Raw genomic sequence first — 24,357 nt, 5'->3', positions numbered from 1 at the left:
AGAGCGGTGACAAATTTGAGGTTATTTTAGACTTTGGAGAATTTTATTCGTCGAAGAAGACCGGGGTCTTTCTACTATTTCGGTAGTCATGTAAATGATATTTAAGGCCTTTTCCAGAAAAAGAACAAGAATAGTGGAGAGTGAACTAGGAAAAAAATATCAAACGAAAAATGTTGAAGATTCAAAAGCTCAAAAATGTGGAAGAAATGTGCAATTCATAATTGACGGGGAATGGAAATGTGGATCAGATTATTAAGTTTGATTAATCCATTTTTGCATTCTTCATCATAATTTGGAGCTGATTACTATCGCAAAAGGAACTGGTGAGACTGCTATTTTTTTCTCTATAAATTTCATAGGTACGTTGCACCTTGAATTTATCATACATGTGTAATTTTCCCCTTAAACTGTTAATTTTGACAATTTGCACTCTGAACCAACAAATTGTAGCAAATAACCCCCCATTGATAACGATGTTAATTTTTTACTGAAATTGACATGTGATTTTCACACATGTCGTTAATTAAGATCATGAAAGGTCGTTTATCATGGATGTTAACCCAAATTTATATTTAAAATAAAGTTAATTCGAGACTTTCTATTTTGACAAAACTTAATCAAAGATCATAATAACATTTGGGTTATAATATTTAAAAAGACCATTCATGTCATTAATCAACTATCCATGTGAAAATCAAATGTCAATTTCAATAAAAAAAAATTAACACCATTATCAATGGAGTTGATTTGCTATAGATTTATTAGTGCAAGGTGCAAATTGTTAGAATTAAAATTCAAGGAGTAAATTATCACTGTGCAATACTTTTAGGGGCAACAGTGTAAATATGCTTTTACTTTTTGAATAAGTATATCTTGTCGGCAACTCAGACATTTATTCTTTGATTATATTTTCATTTTACTCCCTTTATAGTATTCATCTTCACTTTGTCTTCTGAATTCTAAAAACTTTCACTTTATTATAATTTTTTTTATATGTTCTCCGGTAGGCTAGCCTACTAGTAGAGTCAGTTTTAACTATTAAATCTGATTAAAATTACATAAGATTGAAAAAGTATGAAAAACAGATAATTTTTTATATAAATATGATAGCTGAAAAATAAATATATTCTTATAGTTCATTTTTTCCAGTCCTACTGGAGAAACTCTATGTTTTTTTAAGAGTACTTCACTATAAATTTTAAGTCCATCCCATTTGTTACTTTTTAAGTGAGGAGAAGAAGCAAGTGGCGCCATGTGAGGGTGGTTAAGAAGGGAAAATGTAGTAAATAACAGATTTATAAAACTAAATAAAGTAAATAGTATATTTTAAAATTTTTTTAAAGTAAATAGCAGTTTATATGGTAAATGATTCATTTACCGCGTAAATGTTTCATTTACGATTAGTAAAAATATTTTTTTCACGTAAATTTTTTTTTACGACCGGTAAAAAGATGTGTTTCCACGTAAATAAAAATTGTTAAGATTTTTTTCCTAAGTTTTTTTTTACTAATTGTAAATAAATTATTTACACTGTAAATTATTTATTTTACATAAATTATTATTTAATTTAAATAGTTTTAAAATACGGGAAAATAAAGTGAAAATGATTCAAAAATTCATACGGAGTGAGATTGATCCATATTATTAACTGTTTACTTTTTTTCGTGTTTTCCACATTATAATGTTGTTTATTTTGTTCAAGCCTACAAAGAGACTTGTAATTGACAACCGAAAAACTTATGAAGTAGGGAGTACAGAGTAGCACTTTATAGGCCACCACATTAGTGAGTAGGTTGATGAACTGATAACAAGAATTTTTTGTAGCTCACGGTCATTCTGGGTAGAGACAATATTACTTAAAATAATAATTTTTTTATTTTTAAAATTTGAATTTTAAGTAAATTAGAGTTTTCTAAATTAATTCAAGTTTTTTAGAAAGGTTATCATTTTCAGAAAAGTGTAATTCAAATTTTAAAAAGAAGTTGTAACCTCTCCAATTAGGTGGTAGTTATATTTAAAGGGTACAATTAAATGATAAGAATTAGGTGGTAGTTATATCTAAAGGGTGGAATTAAAGGTTGTCATTTAAATTATAAATAAGTAAGACGTGATTAGAAATGATGTGATTCATTCAATTTTGTTTCCTTCCCAAAAAAAAAAAAAAAAAAAAAAATTATTATTTTTTCACTTTTAGGTAGTGTAGAAACACAAAGAAAAAAGCTTGTCATATCTTGAAAGCTATTTTCTGTTGAAATCCGCAAGCAATCTTAGAAAGCTTATTTATTATGTGCTCTAAGTCTTTGTTATCAGAGTTTCTAACATAGTTCGCTGATTCGAGTTTTTAATTCAAGTTGAGATGTGACTTTATGTGAGAGCTTTTTATTATAGCAAAAAAATTAGATGTAATTGTTTGTGAGAGCTTTTTACTGTAGAAAAACTCAAATTTTAAACTCGAATCAGTGAAATAAACATGGTAGACAAATGAGATTGTTCTAATTTATACCTTGTCGGTTTTATTTTAACATCTATATATAGCTCCATTTTCTACGTTGTAGCAAAGTTTTTGCACTTGTAGTACAGTTTGTTCTCCCCTAGTTCTGGATTTATTTTGGCACTCGTTAGGTAGAGCAGTAGTATCCGATAGGTTGAATTGGGAACCCAAAGTTCTTTAGGGATCTCTCTTAAATTTGTTAATAAAAGAAAAATTACAACCTTAATCGTTGATGTCTATATAAGCAAACATTCGAATCTGACAACAAAACAGTGGAATAGTACTCTCTTGATTTCTTTAAAGAGTACAGAAACACAAGCAAATTCTACTTATGTTGTTAGTTCTTAGGGATTTAATCACTTTGGTACTTTCTCTTACTCCAAAACATCATGAAAGTATTATATATTTTTAATAATATAAAAAAGATACCTTTATGTTTAAAAAAGCATGATTTTGACACCCTAAAGTTGTTTTTTAAGAAAATATATTTAAAATATTTAAAAAGACTAGATGATGAACTGACAAATAAAAGGATAAATTTAACAAATTCATCAATAAGAAAAATTTTGGTGGTTCAAAAATCCACGACAATGGCTTGTGTTTGGGTCAATATCAGTTGTTCATGGAGCAATGCTTAGATCGCACAAAGCTGCGCAAAAAGTGTTTAGGTGTTGCGAGTCGTCGAGGTAGCTGTCGAGAGGAATCTTGAGTCTTGACAGGAGTGGCATGAATTGCGATGGGACAATGTGGGGAGCAATGGGGCTTTGCAACAACATTGTGTACGGGCTTCGTGACGGTGAAGAGATGCCACACGATGCTAAGAGCTGTGGAACGTGGTGAGTGCGGAGGAATAGGTGGGAGAAAGCACGATGACGGAGGATTCCTACTGTTTAGTTTTTTCTTTTTTTTCCAAATAAGAGGAATTGGTCAGTTTTTTTTTTTTTTCAATACAAAACTGCTCTTTCCTTTTTATCTGAAGTCTCGTACAAAAACAGTCAATCTCGTTCAGTTCACATATTTGAATTTTCAATTCAAGCTGAGATGTGATTTTATGTAAGAGTTTTTAACTGTAGCAGCAAAAGTTAAATGTGACTTTTTGTAAGAGCTTTTAACTGTAGAAAAAATGTAATTGAAAACTCGAAGCGGTAAAATGAACGAGTTGAAACTGATATTAGTTGAGTATTTGCATCATAAAATAACCAAAATTAACAGAATTAAAATAAGAGGTGTTGACGTTATTAATTTGGATCTCTATTATTTTGATAAATCACAGGGATGTCCGGATAAAAAGCCCTACTCATAACACAATGGCTAATAATAGTGTTAATAGTCCTTTCCCGTTATGTCGCAAACATCATCATAATTTACAAATAAATAAATAAATAAAAATAAAAAGAGAAATTCTATAGTAGGGGATGACTACTTTTCCCTTTCAATAGGGAACAATGTTATGGTCAAAATTAAAATCTCAGTGGAGATTTAGAGGACTTAAATAAACCTTGTGGTATTGTATTACAAAACACTTTTAATTTAAAGGATTATTATTATTGGTGTTCTTGAATTTTAGGGTCATTTTTAATTTATCTCATAAATTTTAAAAATTCTTATTTATCTCATGAATTTTAAATTGTTCTCACTTAACTTTTTTTTTTATAATTTCTGTTAAAAATGATAAAAAAAATAGAGTAATGTAATCGCGTGATATTTTTATTTGAATTTATGTTAGAAACAAAAATATAAGAACCGCATAGCAACACTTAACTTTATTTTTTTCGTCTGCTTTTAACAGAAATTGTAACAAAAAAAATTAAATAAGAACAATTTAAAATTTAGTAAATAAAATGAGAATTTTTAAAATTCAAGAAGCAAATTAGAGACACTAGTCATAATAATTTTAATTTAAATAATAAAAAATATACTTTTTTCCTCAAAAAAAAAAAAAAAAAAAAAAAAGACTTTTTCTGCCTGAGCTCTTACCTGCCAAGACGATCCCTGATCCAGTACGACCTCAACCTCAAAAGAAAGTCTAAAAGGGAAGGAAAATCCGATTTCCATTTTCCCCAATAGAACAATATATAGCTCAAAGAAATAATTTTTTTCAGATCTTCAAGAGAGGGATGCAGGAGAAAATGAGCTTAAAGTCCTAGATGTACGAAATACCCATAATCAACAGCAAGCCTTCAACAAACCAACAATGATCAATCAATTAGACAAAGATAAAAAAACTCAAAAGGCATATTTGAAATTCGTTCTAAAATAAATCATTTTATAAATCATTTTTAAAAATACGTTAAGTAGTTTTATCAAGAGCTGATTTTCAGTATAAAAAAATTCATTAATGTCTCTCTCTATTCGAGAGAGGAGAAAACACAAACAAAAAAATGAAAAACAACCAAAAGTCATTTTTCATTTCTCTCTCATTTTACACTAAACTAAAAAATTATTTTCATTTCCATTTTTTGTATTTAATTATGCCAAACGCCGTTTTGAGATCATTTTTATTTTTTCTTTCTTGAAAAACTTTAAAAATAAAAATAAAAACAATTCCAAATACGTCAAAAAATTTTCAAGACCCAGTTCTCAATTTTTTTTCAGGCAACCAAGAACGATTAAGAAACCAATTAAAAATGCAAACAGATAACTAAAAACAAAGAAACAACGGGAGCGTTTGGAACTCATTCCAAAATGATTTTATTTTTTGTATGAAAATGAAAACGTTTTCAATCTCAGACAAAAATCATTTTTAAAAATGCATTTAGTAGTTTTATTGAGAGATTATTTTTAGTGTAAAAACCCATTAATGTCCCTCTTTCTCTCTATATGCTCGAGAGAGAAGAAAACAAAAACAAAAATAAAAAATAAAAAACAACTAAAAATCATTTTTCATTTCTCTCTCATTTTACACTAAACCAAAAAAACGTTTTTATTTTCTTTTTTTGTCTTTATTACGCCAAACGCCGTTTTGTAAACATTTTCATTTTTTCTTTCTTGAAAAACGTAAAAAATAAAAACGGGATCAATTCTAAACACGGCCAACAATTACATGTGATGGATGCGATCCACGTCCCTCTCCCGCCGTTGTGGGCAATTCGCCCACCATCTCAAACTCCAAGAAGCCTTCGTCGCCTCACTTGTGACTCGCCCTCCGACGGATTCAAGGCTAGAGGGATTAGAAAAAAACTTTGCAAAACTGTTAGGCGGCGTCCCACGACAGCGCCAACACAACCTCTCCTCCCCACAGTAACGAGAGCTCCTCCTCTGGCCTTTCGACGAATCTCAACGATGACGTGCAAAGCTTTTTCTGTGTTTTCTTATTGTTTATTCCAAAATATAATTTGAATAGTATGTGGAATGCAAACTCGTTTGCTTCACGGACATTTTTTTTTAGAGTTTTTAATCATAGCAGAAAAAGTTAAATGTGATATTTTTTTTAAAATTTTATCCTCGTTTATTTCACCGATTTAAATTTTCAATTCGAGTTTTTAATTTTAATTTTGTTACAATTAAATGTTTTTATAAAAAGTCACATCTAATTGTTTTACTATAATAAAAAATTCTCACATAAAATTACATATCAACTTAAATTAAAACTCAAATTTACAAACTCAAATAAGTTTTTAATTATAAAAATTAAAAATTAAAAATTTAAATCGATAAAATAAACAAAACATTCGTGTGTTAAGTCGGTAGCCTCTAACAATTTTCTACCGTTCAATTTGAATCGAAAGGTGTAAAACATATCTCCTATCAGTATGTAGGGAATCCCGTGCTGTCCCCTGCTATAGAACTTTCTAAAAAAGAAATAAAAATAAATAAATAAAAAAGTTTACAACACTAACGATTCTTGACCCACGTCACCCAACACGCAACCTCAAAACGTTCTCATAATTAACAAATACACGTGTCGCCATGCAAAGCCTCCGCGTCATCCCCAAACTCGTCTCTTCCAAGTCCAAAACGAGCCACTATCAAACGAAAAGCAGACACATACATAATAAAGAAGAAGAAGAAAACTCCAATGCTCTCTCTCCTCTCTCTCTCATCACCATCAATATCATCATCAACATTTTCTCTCTCTAAACTCCTCCATTCCCGAGCTCTCTCTCACATCCACATCACCACCACCACCACCATGTCCATAAACCTCCATTCCCACGCCTTCGCCGGCAACCCCCTCCGTTCCAAGACCCCAAAATCCGGCGACCCATTTTCTCCTTCCCAAGCTCTCGGGACCCTCAAGACCCGCCTTCTGGATAGCGGCCACGTGGCGGCTTCTCCGGATTTCAAGGTCTTGCTGTTCAGGAAGGGGAGGCCCTTGGCGTCGTCGTCGGAGGGGATTTGGAAATTGGGGTGGATTGGGTTGTGGGATTGCAAGGAATTGTTGGCGAAGTCCGGGGTTGAGATGGTGGGAGATTCTGTCGTTTATCTGGGTTCGACGGCGGAGGAGGATGTCGTTTATTGGGCGGTTGATGTGTCTGGGGAGAATGGGTTGGTGCCTGAATTGGGTGGTCGGAGGTCGTCGTTTGTGGAGCTTAGGACGTTGATGGTGGCAACTGATTGGGCTGATGAGGATGCCATGGGGCAGTTGGCTATTGCTGGTCATGTGAGTGATTTTTTTTTTTTTCCTTTTTGGTTTAATTGTTGTTTTGAAGGCTTTTTTTTCTGGAAAAATTTCATAAATGGCTCTGAACCTGAACTATGTACGTAGTTAAAATGATGATGTTGCACTACTTATATAATTTAGGGAATGTTTCTGAACTATTGATTCTAAATCAACTTATCCCTAGAAAAGATCGGTGGGTAAGTTGATACAAATTCAATTGCTTTGGGGCGTTTGTGAAATTACATTAGATCAGCGGATGCTTTGAACAACTTTACATAGTTCAACGAGGCTGAAATGAACTCCTTTTAAAATTTAGTGGCATGTTGCACTATGATTTACATAGTTCAGGGGCATTTTTATGAGATTAATGCTTTTGTTTTTTCAGCTGTCCAATGGTTCCTTACATGATATTAGAGAATAAAAGTGTGGGAAAGATATAACAAACAATTTCATGGTACATATGAAACTAAAATGCAACTTGTTAGTGGTAAAAAAAAATAATAATAAAAAAAAAAAAAGAAGTTGGGACCGATCTGTAGTGCGAGCCTTACAGAATTCACAAATTTGGCCACGTATAGACTCATGATATCAGTGATTGAGTTTATAACGTGTATGTTTGCTTGAAAGTTAACGTAACATCTGATAAGGATCATGGTTTCTTTCTAATTATTATAATTGAGTTTATCACTAGTTGGGACATGGTTTGAAATTTTGAATTTACTTTTTAGAAGTTGAAACCACAGTTGACCCAATCTTATGTAGGACACAACACAAGTGCATAGAGAAAAATAACTTATATTATTTAAATTGCTATTACACCATGAGCACACTTTCTAAAAAATATAACATAAACAACTAGTTTCATAAACTAGCTCACGGCACGGGCACACAATTAGAGAACTACAAACTTAAAGCAACCTCACTACAAGACAAAATAGGAAAAACTACAATTTTCCTTTGCTACTACTTCGGCTTCACTCTCTCACACACAGACACTTATTTTTTCTCAAGCTTCCTCACTTTGCCGTGCATTGAGTGAAGGCAAGAGGCCTTATTTATAGTTGAAGAAAGCCTTTGGATGCTTGGCACTTGGCCACCATCAACAGCACTTAAGCACTTTCCTAGAAGTTTCTTGGCGTGGATAGCACGCTGTAAAAGCTTATTTACTAAGCATTCTATTTGGACTTTGTAAATATTGGGCTTCAGTTGGGCTAGCATAGAAGTTGGGCTCCAAATCTCTAGAGCCGGTGTTGATTTCAACACTCTCCCTTAACGCTGGCTTTCGTTCTTTCTCGACTCGCTAGGTTAAGTCGAAGTCGAAACTTTTCAAACTTTCCAGTGCTCAATGCTTTGGTGAACAAGTCTGCAACTTGATCAACTGTCTCTGTTCTTGTAACGCCTTTTCTCTAATGAAATGTTAATGCACCTCCACATGCTTTGTTCTCGCATGAAACACTGGAATTACTGCCAAACGGACTGCCGACTAATTGTCGCAATGAAGTGGTATTGCGTAATCAACTCATTGGTGCAAATCTTCGATCAACTAGATCAACCATGTGCTTTCCTGAGCTGCCATAGCTGCTGCTCTATACTCTGCTTATATGGTTGATAGTGAAACTGTTGGTTTTCTTTTGCTACACCATGAAACTACTCCAGAACTGAGTCTGAACACATATCCAGTTGTTGATGGACGCGTGTCATGATCTCCCGCATAATCAACATCGCAGTAACCAACCAACTTACAGTCTTCACATTTTTTGTACAAAAGACCATAATCAATTGTACCATATCTCATAATTCCCTGAACTGCCTCTAAGTGCGACTTCTTTGGATTCTACATGTACTGACTCACCACTCCAACTGGGTAGGAAATGTCTGGTCGAGTCAATGTCAAATAGATCAGACTCCCCACTAATTGTCGGTACATAGTGCCATCTTCTAAGTCCCTCCCTTCATGAGCACATCGCTTAACATTTGCTTCTATCGGCGTTGAAATAGGCTTGCACTCTAGCATCCCAAACTTCTACAGAAGGTCTTTTGCGTACTTCTGTTGATAAAGAAATATTCCTTCCTTTGTGCGATCGACTTCTAGTCCAAGAAAGTGTTTGAGCTTCCCGAGCTCTTTCATCTGAAAGCCCACTGATAGATTTTCTCTTGTCCGATGAATTTCTTGTCCGTCATCTCCAGTGGTGATCAAGTCATCCATGTACACCAGTACTATCGCCAACTTTCCTTCTCTAGCCTTCACAAATAAGCTAGAATCTGCATGCGCCACAGAATAACCACTTTGTGTTAGAAGTTTAGCAATCTTACGTTACCATGCCCTCGGCGCTTGCTTCAAATGATAAAGTGCCTTTTTCAACTTGTAGACATAGTTAGGATGAGCTCTACTCTCAAATCCCCATGGTGAATCATATAAATCTCTCGATCTAACTCTCCATGTAAGAAGGCACTCTTCACGTCCATCTGCCAGAGTTTCCAATCTTTACTAGCTGCAAGTGCCAAAAGAACTCGTATGGTAGTAATTTTTGCCACCAAACTAAACGTCTCATCATATTCTAGTCCATATTACTGAGAGAATCCTCGAGCTACTAGTCAAGCTTTATATCTCTCAACCGATCCATTAGGGTGAGTCTTGATCTTGTATATCCATTTGCACGATATGGGTTTCACATCTCGTGGTTTTGGCATGAGATCCCATGTTTGATTTTGCTCCAACACGGATTTCTTCCTTCATAGCCTTTACCCATACGAAGCTTTTAGGTGCTTCATCATACGTCTCTAGCTCTTTTGGGCTTTCTTCCTCCGCTACGGCTGCATTGGCATACTTAGGATTTGGCCTTTGCACTCTGGTTGATCTTCTAAGCTGTTTATGGGGACTAGTTATACCTTGTTGACTTGGTTTGACCTCTTCTGTTGGTCTTTGGCATATACCAGTCTGCCAAGGACTCGCCGTTGCCATGTGATCACCATCATTCTCATCTTCTGGTTCCTCAGTTGCTTCAGGACGTGGCAGTACCTCAACAATTTGCTCCCCCATCTTCTCTTGCAACTGATCTTCAATCTCTTTAGAATCTAGTAATTCTTCCTTTTGTGGAGACCACCATGAAGACGCTTTATCAAACACTACATTCCGCGATGTATAACATCGACCACTAGTTGTGTCACAACACGTCCACCCTTTTCTTTGACTGTCGTATCCCACAAAGATACATCAAACTGCCTTTTTGTCACATTTGCTACATGAGTGACTCGGTACGAACATGTAGCACACACAACCAAACACTAGGAAGTGACCAACTGTAGGCTTCGTGCCCCACAATTTTTCAAAGGGTGAGATAAACCCAAGCCTTGGTTGCAGAAAGCCTGTCAATGACATGAGCTGCAATCTTCATACACTCAGCCCAAAATCTCCCAGGTACATTCTTGGCGTGCAACATACTTCGACACGTCACTGCAAGGTGTCGATTCTTCCTCTCCGCTACTCCATTCTGTTGCAGTGTATTTGCACATGTGAACTGATGGCGTATTTTGGAGCTTTGGAGATATTGGGAGCACTCATCCGAAGTGTATTCTTCACCGTTATCCGTGCACAAGCACTAGATCTTCCTACCGGCTTCTCCTTCAACTATTTCTTTAAATTCTTTAAATTTTGAAAATGTATTGGATTTTTCTTTCATAAAGAAAACCCATACATACCTTGAGAAGTCATACATACCTTACAAAGTGCTTAAGTGTTGTTGATGGTTGCCAAGTGTTAAGCATCCAAAGGCTTTCTTCAACTATAAATAAGGCCACTTGCCTTCACTCAATGCACGGCAAAGTGAGGAAGCTTGAAAGAAAATAAGTGTTTGTGTGTGAGAGAGTGAAGCCGAAGTAGTGGCAAAGGAAAATTGTAGTGTTTTCTATTTTGCCTTGTAGTGAGGTTCCTCTAAGTTTGTAGTTCTCTGATTGTGTGCCGTGAGCTAGTTTATGAAACTGGTTGTTTATGTTATATTTTTGAAAAAGTGTGGTCTTGGTGTAATAGCAATTTAAACAATAGAAGTTATTGTTCTCTATGCCCTTGTGTTGTGTTCTACATCTTGTAGGTTTTGATGACTAATGTAGGAATAAGGTACGTGATCCTGAGTTTGAACCTTACAAGGTTGGCTTTTAAGTGTTGTTTGGTAGGAAGAAAAAATGTAAATGAGGGATAGGGATTGGAGGATTAGTGCCTGGATATTTAGCTTTATAGTAGTTTGGTGGGAGATATCAGAGGTGTGAATGGATTGGATCAGAGATTTAAAGGGCCCGTTCTTTTCACAATTGAGTGACAATTCAACCTCTTTACTACAATGTTTTCTCTCATTAAAATTTGAGTTTAAGTTTTCTAGTCAAACCCATGAAAAGAACACACCAATAATCTTCTGCAAGACTCTTTTAATTGGAAAGATTGGAGGAGGTAATACATGCCAAATACAATAGGAGAAAAGTCCTCCCCTTGCTAGTTGCTTGTCATTTTTCTTTATGTTCTTTCCTTCTTATTTTCTTTCCCTCTTACTAAACATAGGTTTATGGTGACAAAAGTTGTATCATTTTTCTTTATGTTCTTTCCTTCTTATTTTCTTTACCTCTTACTAAACATAGGTTTATGGTGACAAAAGTTTGAACTCTGTTATTACAATTTTAGTTGTTGCGTGTTGAGGCATGAGTGCGCATGTCCATTGTTATTCTTTAATTCTTTCTAGTTTGAATTTTCCAAACGTACTCAGGCCTCGTTTAGTTCATTGATTCGAATTTTGTTGATTTGAACTTTTTTGTTTGAATAGAAAAATTTATATTGTATGGTTTAAATTGTAGTTCGAATTGGCGTTTAGATGTGCAGTTAAAATTTTAATCTAAACAAGGAATAAAATTTGAATTTGCGTTTGATATGTGTGAAAAACAGAGAGAGTAGGCACATTTTTATTGTTTAAAAATGGTTTGAACTACTGAACTTTAAGCGGGAGCTAAACTCTAAGTTTGACAGTTTAACTCAGTTCAAATGGGAAATATAATTTGAGCTGCAAGCTTACCAAACAAGAGTTTAAACTCTACTCACTGTTTGAACTGAGTTGAATTAAGCCAAACCAGTGAAACAAATGGGGGTTAAGTTATTATCAACTAGCTCTTAGAAGAATTAGTAAACTAACACATGAACATTGTTGGGGTTTTTCTTTTCTTTTTTATTTTTAATCGAGCTGCAAGTTTGGGCTGTGCTAAACAGGCCGGCCTGAAGCCCGCCACTGATGGCCAGCCCCGGCCCAAACACCCTTTTGTAAAGATTTTCTTAAAGGGAAATAGTAGGAAATAGGCCAATATGAAAAGCTTAAGAAAGTATATAGGCCAACTTTTAGTTATAGAAATTAATAGGTCATAACTTGTCAAGTTATGGTTCATAGCCAGATAAGTTATGGATAAACTTGTCAAGTTATAGTTCATAACCAGACAAGTTATGAACAAAAACGGAGAATAACTTGTCAAGTTATAGTTCATAACCATACAAGTTATGGACGAAAACAGTAATTTGGTCTATTTATTAACTTATGTAAATTATTGGCCTATTAATTTTAATTCATCTCAAGTCTTGGCCTATTTTCCTCTTTCTCCCTTTCTTAAATACTTTATAAAATTTTGAGCCGGCCCTAGGCCTTTCGGGCTTTAGGGCCGGCCCAAACTTTCACATCTAGTTTTTAATGATCATTTTTGGTATGTATTTAAAGAACAAACCCATTGAATTTATTGTTTATTCACATTCTAACAATAATATTTATGACATGGAAATTACTTTAAACCTGTTAACCGAGGGCTGAATAGGAACACGGAAAGGTACTTGGTTTATGATTTGTGGTTGAAAAATTTAATGTGCTTTAAGATGAGAAATGTAAGGGGAGAAAAAGAAATTTATGGCAATTATTGTTTCCTATACGATGGTGGACTAGACTCTGGTTAAATGATCATGTTTTATCTCAAAATAGTATTGCATGAAATGCCCTTTTTTTACTTATCCAATCAAGACAGTTGCTTTATTCTTGGGTTTTGTTGGATTTACAGGCGAGAGCCTTGCTGGAATGGCATAATGTATCGAAGTTTTGTGGGCGCTGTGGAGAGAAAACAGTCCCCAAGGAAGCCGGGAGACGGAAGCAATGCTCAAGTGATTCATGCGGACAAAGAATCTATCCTCGTGTCGATCCAGTATGATAACACATGCCACATTTTATTTGAAGGGTGGTTCAGTTCAGTTTCTTAGAGAATAGTCTGATGCTTTTGAATTGTGCTGATGTCTTTGACTTCTGTACTGATATTCCCTTGGCACAGGTTGTCATTATGTTAGTTATCGATCAAGAGAACGACCGTGCACTTTTTAGCAGACAATCTCGATTTGTACCACGAATGTGGAGTTGCTTAGCTGGTTTTATAGAGGTATGTGGCTTGTTTTCTAAAATAAAAAGGATTAATCACAAAAACTCCGCCTAAACTATACCATTGTCACACTTTTCCCCCAATCTTTGAAACATAACATTCGTTCTTTCTGAACAATGAAATGTTAACAAAAAAAACCTCCTACGTTAGGTTTTTTAATGGGAATTGATATTTAATTTGTTATTTTGGAGTATTTGGTAGCTCTATAGTTTAAAACTTAGTTTGAATTTAAAACTAGTTTAACTTTAAACTTTTAATTATGATACATCCATTATTGATTGAATGTGAGTTAAAAATTTTATTAAAAAAAAAAATTTAATGTTTAAATTTGTTAATATTCAAATTAAATCTAAACCATAAGTATGAAAATATCCTTAAAATAGCAAATTAAATGTTAATTTCAGTTAAAAACTTAACGAAGGGAAATTTTTTGTTATCATTTCATTGTTCAGGGAGAACGGTTGTTATGTTTTAGGGATCATGGGGTAAAGTGTTACAAAGGATATAATTTAGAGGGACTTTTCGTAATTAATCCAAATAAAAATGATACACATCATAAAAATAAAAAAATAAAAGGGGGGGGGGGGGGGGGGGGGTCTATATTTTTGGAACTGGATTAGTGGAGGATAACTCTTCAAAGACGTTTAGTTGGAGGATTCAAACCATGTGATTCGAATCATTTTCGATTTACGTGAATTTTTTGTGAAAGAAAATACTGTAACGAATCATGAATCATGATTCGAATCAGGAAACGAATCCTTCTACCAAACATCCTCTTCTCGTCTCTGTTGTTCTCTTGTTCTTCATTGATATAGGTTTTTGTTTCTTTTCAAACAAAAAAATAAAATAAAATAAAAACAGTTTGATGACGTGTCATGAAACTAAAGTATAACTGTTAGGGATAAAAAAGCTGGGACTAACAGTGATTCAGTTTTACATAATTTACAGAATATACAGAATTTTGACACGTATGCATTCATGATATTAATGATATTATTTTTCTTGATATGCATCATTGCTCATTGCAAGCCGACCCCAATTAAAATGGAATTAAGGTTTGTTGTTGTTGTTGTTGTTGTTGTGTTACTGTTTTTTTCTGTGAATTTCATTCTACTGTTCTTAGCCAGGGGAAAGCCTAGAAGAGGCAGTCAGGAGAGAAACATGGGAGGAGACAGGGATCGAAGTAGGAGAAGTCGTTTATCATAGTTCTCAGCCCTGGCCAGGTACTAAGCTTCATCAAGTATTTTTCCATATCCTGACTTCAGTTATGCGTACTCTTCCCTCCCTTGTACAATTTAGACGTTACCCCTAAAAAAAAAAAAAAGGAAAAAAAGAAATTAAGACGTTAGTGTTAAAAATCTTATGAAGAGTGAATTCTGGGCTAATAAGTTATTTTATGCATGATAGAAACACAATGCTCTTACGTACTCTGTCCTCTGAATCTTTTGGAATTTTTATTTGAATTTTGTAGTAGTCTGTCTATATGGAAAGTTTTTGCTTTAAATTTGTTTCTCACTTGCCTTGTTCACAGTTGGACCGAGTAGCATTCCATGTCAGCTGATGGTTGGGTTCTTCGCCTATGCAAAATCACTTGAAATAAATGTTGACAAGGAAGAATTGGAAGGTACTTTTAATATTGCCCAGAGTATATAGCATTCCCTGTCAAGTACTCTTATCACTAATTGGCTTTGGGTTGGTCAGTTTTTTTTTTTTTTTTTTCCTGCAGTTTCTGCCAGTTGTGTTTAATATTGCATTCTTTATGCATTGTCTTTTGTAGATGCTGAATGGCACAGTAGAGAGGATGTGAAAAAAGCGTTGGTAGCTGCCGAGTACAAGAAGTCACAAATAACTGCAGCTGCCAAGGTAGAACAGATGTGCAAGGGAGTTGAGAAAGGACAGAACTTGGCTGCAGACTTCAATGTCGAGAGCGGTGAACTAGCGCCGATGTTCTTCCCAGGGCCATTTGCGATTGCCCATCACCTCATTTCTTCTTGGGCCTTTCAGGATGCAGTGGGTGGTGGCCAAGCTCGTCTAAAACAACCTAGTGGTTCTTTCTCAAGTTTGTAGCACAGATATATTCTTCCCATTCTCAAGGCGATCAAAATCTCGAAATTCATGTTCCTGAGTTGATCCTCCCTTTTCCATTGTCATGGAAATGCATTATTATACGTTTGTTCTTAGGATGATAGATTATGGTTACTTTCAATATAGCAAATTTTCTCTTTTACTAATCCGATTAATTCATCCTTCTTGTAGTTTCTACATCTCCAATATGGGAAAGATCGCTTCCTTTTCTTTTTTTTCCCCTCCATGTTTAGTTGTTACATTATTGTTCTTGTTACATATTATTTTGCATGCACTTAACTGTTCATAATGTATTCGAAGTTAAATCATATTATAGAGTACATATCTTTCCTTTCTTTGTTTTTACTGATTCAGTTATGTGTGAAGTGTTGCTTACTGATAGTATCACAATTCAGATCGGTTATCAATTGGCTGAACTGAGGCTAATAATGCCTCTACATAAGTCCCAATATTACTTATTCATTTTTAAAAAAAAAAAAAAAAAAAAAAAAAAAAAAGAAGCACATTCATATAATTATGACACCAAAGACTTGATGACCACATTTATGTTATTTGCTCGACCTGACCGCATTTTCTTCAAAGTTTTTTGCTCTCGCCGATTGCCTCCACGTTAAGAGTTCCTTGACAACTGATCTTGGAATCTTTTTGTGTTTATTATGTTTTTATTTTTGGTGTGTTTTTACTATAATAATCGAGATTTTCACCCCGTTATCTTTATTTGTTTTTGGTTTCCGTTGGACTGGTGTTTTGATGGTGTTTGGTGGTTTTAGTGCCATAATGTTTTGTTCCTCTATTACTCAAAAGTTTATCTTGCAGAGAGAGATTTTATCAAATAGTTGTAGGTGTGCTCGATCTTAGTGTGTCAAGGTATTCTCCCGTTTTTGAACCTCAGGTGTACATCCATTTCCCCGCTGGATCATTAACCTACTATTGTGTTTGTTACTCTAATTTTGTTTAAATGCAAGTTCCTTGATATATGATTTTTTTTATGGGGTTAAAAAAAAAAAAAAAAAAAAAAAAAAAAAAAAAACCCTTTTAAATTTTTTTTTTTTTTAAATTTTTTTTTTTTTTTTTTAAAAAAAAAAAAAAAAAAAAAAACCTTTTAAATGCAAGTTCCTTGATATATGATTTTTTTTATGGGGTTAAAAAAAAAAAAAAAAAAAAAAACCTTCTATATGCAAGTTCCTTGATATATGAGGTTTTTTTATTTAAAAAAAAAAAAAAAAGACTTGATGACCATCATTTACGTTATGAAGCATCATCAACTTTCCTTTCTAGCACACAAACTTCAAAAAGGAAATGTGTTTTCTGCTTCACTCGTCATCAGTGATTTGTTGCCATAACATGCAGAGACATTCTATGTTCATATGGCTCATATAGCAATGGCTGAGAAGAATTATAAATGAAGAAAACAATACAACGATTATGGTAGGAGAAAAATTGAAGATTACACAAGCAAACGGTGAACCATCCATGCAATGCATGTCAGAGCAGATTGAGTTCTTCTATCTGACTTGTATAGCTCTCATTTCTCTATCCATCACCGGATGGATAGTTGTTGCTAGGGATCCCAATTCCCAACTTTTATTTCGACCTTTTAAACACCTATAATAAAAAGAATAACAACTCACATATCACATCAATTTAATATCAAGAGTTGGAAGTCCTAGCATTATTCACCTATTACGCGCATGGCATTGATCTTCAGAGTCTATCTTTTCTAACTCCTTTATTTGACACTAGTAGAAAGAAAGGCTCAATCTATGAGAGAAGTGAGCAATGCCATTTTGAGCCATGTCTTGTACACAAAGAAAGTTGCTAACATGTGCAAAACATGCTAGGAATATTAAGACCACCAATGAGGCTAAAGTTTTGTATGCTCTACCATGTTTTCCATAGATTTTGCCCATTTTATGGTTGACCTCGCCAAAGCGTCCATGGGGTCGGTGCATTTCTGAAGAAGAGGATCATCATAAGGAAGAAGACCCTGCATCTCATGAGAGGCAATTATGACAGTATTTACACCCCTCATCAAAAGAATCTGCACTGCTATTTTCAAGAGATTTCTAGCCCCTTTCACATCCCCTCGCTTCAGCGCCTCCGCCGAAGGAATCACAACATGCTCCATTGTTCTTTTATCTGGCAACACAACCTCAAAACCCTGCACATCAATGAAGTTCCTGATGAGGAACAAGAGATTTAAATAATTAGGATTTTTGTTAATGTTTATCTTATTAGGATTATTTTGGATCATTGAAGTTATTTTGATTGTTATGTTACGTTTAACTTATTAATCAGACATGGTAATTGTATTTCACTATGAATCTTGATGATTATTAGGAATACATAGATTTCCTCTCTGCTGTTCTCTCTTCTCTTTCTCTCTTACTTTCCCTTTCTTTATCTTTATTTCTCTATCACAGTCCTGCATGAGTTTGTCAGACCCATTTTGAAGAATGTTTACACTAGGAGGGGTAAAAGTGACAACAAGACTAGAGTTGGGGGTTAAGGAGTAATTTCAGAAAGTGGCTAGGCAAGTGACGTGGTGAAGGCAAAGGGAAATCAGGGTATTTGGGGGGCTGGAGAGGGTGAGGGCAGGGGTCGAATTTTTCCTGGATAGTATCTGTACTGTTTCCACTGTCGGTGGCTAGGAGTTCCGGAGTACTCGAAATCTCCGGGTCTATCGCACTAGTACTGTCTACTGTAATTGTTGTTGCCGTTTGAATTCAATAAAAAGCTACCCTGATTCCTTTCATTTCTTCACGTTGTGCCTCTGTGTGTGTGTGTGTTTGGCTGAGGATTCACTAGGTTCCTTACAGAGTTCCACTCATTTATTAAAAAAAACAAAAACAAAAGAAAACACTAACTACAAGAAAAAGCATGACAGTATGTAGTTATGAATAAAAATCCAACATGCCCAGAACATGATCGGTGAGTAATCGCCAGAACATAAAAAAATCTTAACAAGTTTTTCTTTTACCTGAACTGGGCATTTAACACTAGAATGCACGAAAAGTTCTCGCCGCCCTGATCCGGAAAACATCACAACACGAAAATAAAAAAATAAAAAAAAAGGGAAAGTTAACAATGTTACTAACACTAAAAGTTCGAAAAATGTCACTTGAATGTCCACAATGTGGCCTAATTTAGTGTTATAAACGCTGCTAACTTTGTTTTGTCTGAAGCGAGACCAAAGAGCTTTTCAAAATCTGTATGTCCCTGATTCTGTAGCTTATCTTGGAATATTCCAGCCACTAGAGCTGCATTGGTGGCAAGAACTCCAATCCTGACATTGCTGCCAACTTCAAGAGGCTTAAAATTCGCCTCCGAAAGCTCCTTAGCCACACACTCACCAACATGAAGGAAAGGCAGAGAACACCCTTCAGATATCTCACTATGCCACACATATGAAACATGGCACGGCATGACTATGCAGCTTGCCCCTGACTGCTCAAGAAACACCCTCTTACTCCTCAAGATCTCGACGACGGGACCGAAACCCGATTGGATTTCAGAAATCTGGTTCTTGAGTGAATGAAAAGAACTTAGCTTCATGTGTAATGCTGAGTCACTGCATACAACAAACGGTGGGCAAACCCCACACTTGGAGCCCCACCAGACAAGCTTTTCCAAGAAAATGAGAGTGGAAAACGCCGAAATACCGCCAATGATGCCGATGCTGTTCGGCTGGCCGAGAAAATGGTTTGAGGAGGCTTGACATCTTTGCCTTTGAGTTTGAGCCATGCCTGATGAGCTGAAAACCTTGTTGTTTTCTGGTGAATTTCCATTTTCATCAGTCTGCACTAAGACTGAAGATACTCGTGGTGTCACATATTGATAATTTGTTCTTCTTCTTCTACTTCTGAAATTAGTCCCGTCTTTTGTCACAAGACCAAGAAGAGAAGATGGGTTGTACAGTGTGTGGAGGGACATTCTCATGACCCAATCAAACATACCTTATTGAGAAAATATCTAAAACTTGTTTATGGTTTGAATCTATCAGAACCAATTAAGCCCATGAGCTCCAGAAACCTTGGAACTCCATGAGCTATATTATGTGGTTTTACCAACAAAAGCTAATTGTTTGTGATTCTAGTTATAGAACCCACCTCTAAAAATCTAAAATTTTCTCGAGTTTTTTAGTAGGAGGTGCTAAAGATCCCAATATAAGCCCTGAACCCACAAAACATTGAGCAATGGTGACATAGTCTTCTTCAGTGCCCAACTTGCGTATTGATAGAGACACATGTCATAAGAACAAAATATATGAGAGATATTACTAAATATTCCAAACTCTCAGTCATTTTAGAGTTCGATTTTACCGTAGATTAATTGGCACTGATGTTCTCTAAACTTTTGTTTTTTCTACATTTGTCTACCGAATTGTTTTATTAGCATTAATTATCTTGTATTATTAATTATTGACTATGATTTAAAAGTTGATCAAATTAGTGTTGTTTTAGGAAAATAATAATAATAATAATTGGAATTTTCCACTGAATCTCGAATCAAATAATTAGATTGGCCGCGGGCCTACTTTTAGTAGGGTTAAAATGCCACAATTTTCCTTGAAATCTACTTTAGAACCATCACACTGTTGGACGGTTTGGTGTTAGTCGGCTTTCTCAACACCGATGGGTTTACCGGTTAAATTTAACAATTTTAGTTTGATCGACTTTTAAATTAGAGGTAAAGTATCAATAAATAATAACACAACGTTCTTAGTGTCTAATAAAATAAGTTGGATTGTTGCCCCTCGGTAGAGTGAGTCTACTTAGCGAACTAGCAAGACGCGGAGATCGATTGATCAATATGAATCTCGAGAGTGGATGGTTGACCACCGCCCCCTTGTCCTGGAGGCTCTCCGGCCGGGGAGGAGCTTGCTATTGTAACCTTTTCTCCCGGTGTATGTGAAAAAGAGTGACGAACCCATTTTTGTTCGGTCATAGGTTGGTCCAAAGAACGAGAGTCGGCTTCCTTAAGTCTGTTGTTCCTCAGTAACTCAGTGGTAGAGCGGTCGGCGCTAGACAAACAAAAGTTTTAAGGTATTGGCCCATGAGACTTTTCTTAATTACTGTTTTAAAATCAAGACCACTTGAAGCTCAGTCATACTTCTCAATAACATACATAAAAACAAGAATTTAGAGTCTCTTTTTTATATATTTAAATTATTAATTTTGTTATAACATTCTTATCTTATAAAAAATTTAAAATTTAAAAATCAAAATTAAAAATCATGTTTTGTGTACAATTTTCAAACCGGTCCTTAAGCACCAGAGTTGAAATTTTACAGAGGCAAACGGTCCAACTTGGAAGGGCTTTAATATTAGCATAATTAACACGTTTGACTGCCCAATGATGAAATGTCTTGTGGAAGTGTGGAACCCACATAATTGTCGTTGTGAGGTCACCAATTTTTTTTATTTTTTATTTTTTTGGAGCAATGGCATTTTCAATCGTTCAAAAGTTGATAATACAAGGCGACTTTTAAGGGAAAAAAAAAATCCATCTAAATACAGGAATTGTCTTGGCCAGAGTTATTTTTTATCCTTGTCTGACAAGTTATGACAAAGATTGATGACAGGACTCAGAAATGAATACTGCCCAACTACAGCAAATATGAAGTATTCCAATGTCCCTACTACCCCTAGCAAAAGAACAAAAAGGAAAAGAGAAAATCATGTGGAAACCACAGTTGGTGATTGTCCAGTGTGAATTTTTTTTTTTTTTAATTATTATGTGAATTTCTTAATTGCAGAGGTTAGTTAACAATCAATTAATAGAATGTTTCTTGACCTCTACACCCTACTTCCTTTCCGTTAATCCGATAATTCACGAGACTGATAAATCACAATTTTAATCGTGATTTTTAATTCGGAGACTTAACAAAATTACAAAATAAGTCTAACTTATCACTATAAATAAATAGTTCATGACGTTTTAGAGTCAATTAGATCACTTAAAAAACTTTTAGAGGTTATTAGTAAGAGTTTCTAAGAGAAAAAACTGATTAAATATCAAGATCATTTTTTTTTTTTAATTTTTTTGTGATTAGAAGGAGATTAAGATACTGAATAGAAGACGGAACGATGTGTGTTCACTCACACTCTGCTCATAAACAAAAAAAATAGTGAAAAAGACCAATTAGTTGAGATTGTTTTAGTATTTGTAAATCTATACCCTAACCAAAAAAAAAAAAAAAAAAAAAAAAAAAAAAAAAAAAAAAAAATCTACAACCTACTTACTTAGCGGTATATCCACACCCAACTTTAATGTTGAGGTCAAAAGTGCCAATAGTTAACCGTTGAGGGACTAAGGTAGAATGGGCGGTATTCAAAGGCATTGATACAGGGGTCTTAGCTTGGTCAATGGCCAAAGGTGGTCCTTCTGCACGCCCAATTTCTATTGGTGGGATTTGGTCCCACCTATTCTATCCCGATGAAAATTTGTCAGGATAGAGAAAAGGAGAAAACTCGTCAACAACCATGACCATCTCAACTTCAACACATTTTTGGACGAAATTTTTCTCAAATGAATATGTAACTAAATAATTCATCGGTAAAACTCTCATCGGGGAGAAATGCCATTTCTTGTAGTGTAAGTTTAAGATACGTTTTGTTCATAAATTAGAATCATGTGATTAAAATTACACATAATATAATACTACATGTTATTTTTATTTAGACTCCAATACATAATGTTATTTAAATTGTTAAAATCTATTTCTGTTATAATTATTACGCTTTGAAAGTTATAAAAGTGAACTTTTAATTTTAAAACAATTTGTGAGGGCAAAAGTTTTTAATCAAAAGTAACCATATCAATCAATATGAATTAAGTGTCAAATTTTGTATATGTTATACTTAGTGAGAAATTTATCATAAAATACAACATATGACAAGTTTAGTATAACAAGTAACATTATATTGAAGAGTGTTTTTTTTTTACTCAAATATTAAATTATAACATTGCATTGAAAATGCTCTTAGAAGTACAAGTAAATGATTAGTATTCAAAAACGGAATCCTGCTTATCTCACAAATAAAAAGTGGTACAAGTAAATAATTTTAGGGCTTGTTCTTTTGGAGTTTAACTTGAGTATAATTCTTGAGTTGAATTTGAGTTATAACTTGAGTTGAACTTGTAACTTGAGTTTGTGTTTAGTTGTCTACATTTGAGTTATGGTTTGAGATAAAAATCTTTTTGAGTTTGTGTTTGAGTGAGTCAAAACTTGAATTTGTATTTAGATAGTATTTTAATAAAAACTCAATGGTGATGAAAAATTTTAATAGGGTATATGGGTAGGGTTTTATTCGTCTTTTCGTTGTCAACGCATAGAAAAAAAATCATCTCAATCAGAATTAAAACGAAAAAGTTATAGCATTTTTAATAATAGAAAAAATAATGTTCATTAATTTGAGTTCGAGTTTCTGAACTCGAGTTGAAGGGAAAACTTGAACTCGAGTTTTAGTCCTAAACTCGAGTTTGAACTCGTGTTTAAACTTAAAAGAACATGAACTCGAATAAAATTGTAACTCGAATTATATTTTTTTGAATTTTTCACTTAAAAGAACAAGCCTTTAGTCTTCAAAAGTGGAATCCCACTTATCTTAAACTACTATTGGGTGTGTATATTTGGCATTTTCCGAGTAAAACTATAAAAGTCGCCTACTTATGAGGATTGTCAATGGATTGGTGCAGTGGTAAGAGTCTTTTTTTTTTTAAAATTTTCTCACAATGCGTTAAGGGTTCGATACTTTATATCAACACTTGAGGACTTGCCCGGTTAATGTGTTATACGCCTTTAAGTGTGCGGCGACATAAGTAAAAATTGAACTCATCCTTCAAACAGAATTAAGTACTTAGATTCTTTTAATTCTATTAGAGAATCGCAAGATTTTTAAGTGACAAAAAATAGGTGAAATGACACTAATCATCTCTTTATGCAGCGGCAAAATAGTCACCAAGATATATGGGAATACCACCCTCTTCTTTTACAGCCATTCTGTTGTTTAAAAAAGAAAACAAAATACCAAGAGTTCACTTGGAATGATGATCCTCTCCACGAATGGTAACTATCTAAGCCATTGGCAGTAGTCAACTCCCCTGCATTCTTAAAATTGCTTCAGTTTGAAGTCTCGAGTAATGCTTCCAATTAATGAAGTTTTGGGACAACTTTAATTATGAAGAAATAGACCAAAAGCTTCTAGAAATACTATATCCTCCTCGCGATGTTGTTTTTCGCACTCATCATAGCAGCCATAGAAAACAAAACGTCTTGGTCAGTGACGTAAAACCGTGATCCACCTGTGGCCTACGAGGAATGTTAGCATTGGTTCGTACTAAATTATTGAAAACAATGTTTCTTCTCCAACTACGTGAATATCAATTGGACCAAGACACGTGGAGACAACTATAATGATGGGTTTTTGAGGTGGACATACTTATAAGATCTTTTGCAGCATCAATCTGGAGATTTGTATGAGAATATATGAAAATATGAATGCCGTGTTTAGAATTGTTATTGTTTTTAATTTTTATATTTTTTAAAAAGGAAAAAATAAATTAATTTTAAAATGGTATTTGACACCATTAAGGATAAAAAAATAAAAATAAAAATAATTTTTTAATTGTATAAAATATGAGAGAAATAAAAAATGACTTTTAATCATTTTTTATTTTTTATTTTTATTTTTTCCTTTGAGCAGAGAGAAATTTTAATATATTTTTTTATATT

The 24,357-nt window shown here is 34.2% G+C and overlaps 2 protein-coding genes across 3 annotated transcripts; one reads left to right on the top strand and one right to left on the bottom strand.

Annotated features, from left to right (window-relative positions):
- Positions 1-6,516: 6,516 nt before the first annotated feature.
- LOC21389300 (nudix hydrolase 19, chloroplastic) lies at positions 6,517-15,838 on the top strand. Its single transcript, XM_024170702.1, has 6 exons — positions 6,517-7,094; positions 13,167-13,307; positions 13,431-13,535; positions 14,659-14,758; positions 15,067-15,159; positions 15,313-15,838. Exons 1-6 carry the CDS (start codon positions 6,624-6,626, stop codon positions 15,600-15,602), a joined length of 1,200 nt encoding a protein of 399 aa, XP_024026470.1. The 5' UTR covers positions 6,517-6,623; the 3' UTR covers positions 15,603-15,838.
- A 980-nt stretch (positions 15,839-16,818) lies between these two features.
- Positions 16,819-19,793, bottom strand: LOC21389299. Of its 2 annotated transcripts, XM_024170726.1 has the most exons (4): positions 18,840-19,793; positions 18,601-18,647; positions 17,506-17,800; positions 16,819-17,225 (listed from the first exon to the last, which is right to left on the bottom strand). In XM_024170726.1, the coding sequence occupies exons 1-4, from the start codon at positions 19,572-19,574 to the stop codon at positions 17,205-17,207; spliced, it is 1,098 nt and encodes a 365-aa protein (XP_024026494.1). In that variant the 5' UTR covers positions 19,575-19,793; the 3' UTR covers positions 16,819-17,204. The 2 variants fall into 2 exon arrangements, with proteins under 2 accessions (XP_024026494.1, XP_024026499.1); XM_024170731.1 differs by lacking the exon at positions 18,601-18,647 and having other exon boundaries at positions 16,819-17,781.
- Between the last annotated feature and the right edge of the window lie 4,564 nt (positions 19,794-24,357).

This window comes from Morus notabilis, unplaced genomic scaffold, assembly GCF_000414095.1.
Source record: "Morus notabilis unplaced genomic scaffold, ASM41409v2 Scaffold481, whole genome shotgun sequence".
In the NCBI taxonomy this organism is placed as follows: domain Eukaryota; kingdom Viridiplantae; phylum Streptophyta; class Magnoliopsida; order Rosales; family Moraceae; genus Morus; species Morus notabilis.
Note: the sequence above shows the minus strand (reverse complement) of the source record. Positions and strands in the feature narration are given on the sequence as shown.

Excerpts from the sequence above, each read along its gene's own strand:
- LOC21389300 (XM_024170702.1), top strand. The coding sequence starts at position 6,624 with ATGTCCATAAACCTCCATTCCCACGCCTTCGCCGGCAACCCCCTCCGT. Across the intron at positions 7,095-13,166 it reads AGTTGGCTATTGCTGGTCAT|GCGAGAGCCTTGCTGGAATG; the intron begins GTGAGTGATTTT and ends TTGGATTTACAG. Across the intron at positions 15,160-15,312 it reads TGACAAGGAAGAATTGGAAG|ATGCTGAATGGCACAGTAGA; the intron begins GTACTTTTAATA and ends TGTCTTTTGTAG.
- LOC21389299 (XM_024170726.1), bottom strand. The coding sequence starts at position 19,574 with ATGTTTGATTGGGTCATGAGAATGTCCCTCCACACACTGTACAACCCA. Across the intron at positions 18,648-18,839 it reads AAGATAAGCTACAGAATCAG|GGCGGCGAGAACTTTTCGTG; the intron begins GGACATACAGAT and ends TTTCCGGATCAG. Across the intron at positions 17,226-17,505 it reads CAAAATCTATGGAAAACATG|GTGTTTAAAAGGTCGAAATA; the intron begins GTAGAGCATACA and ends TTTTTATTATAG.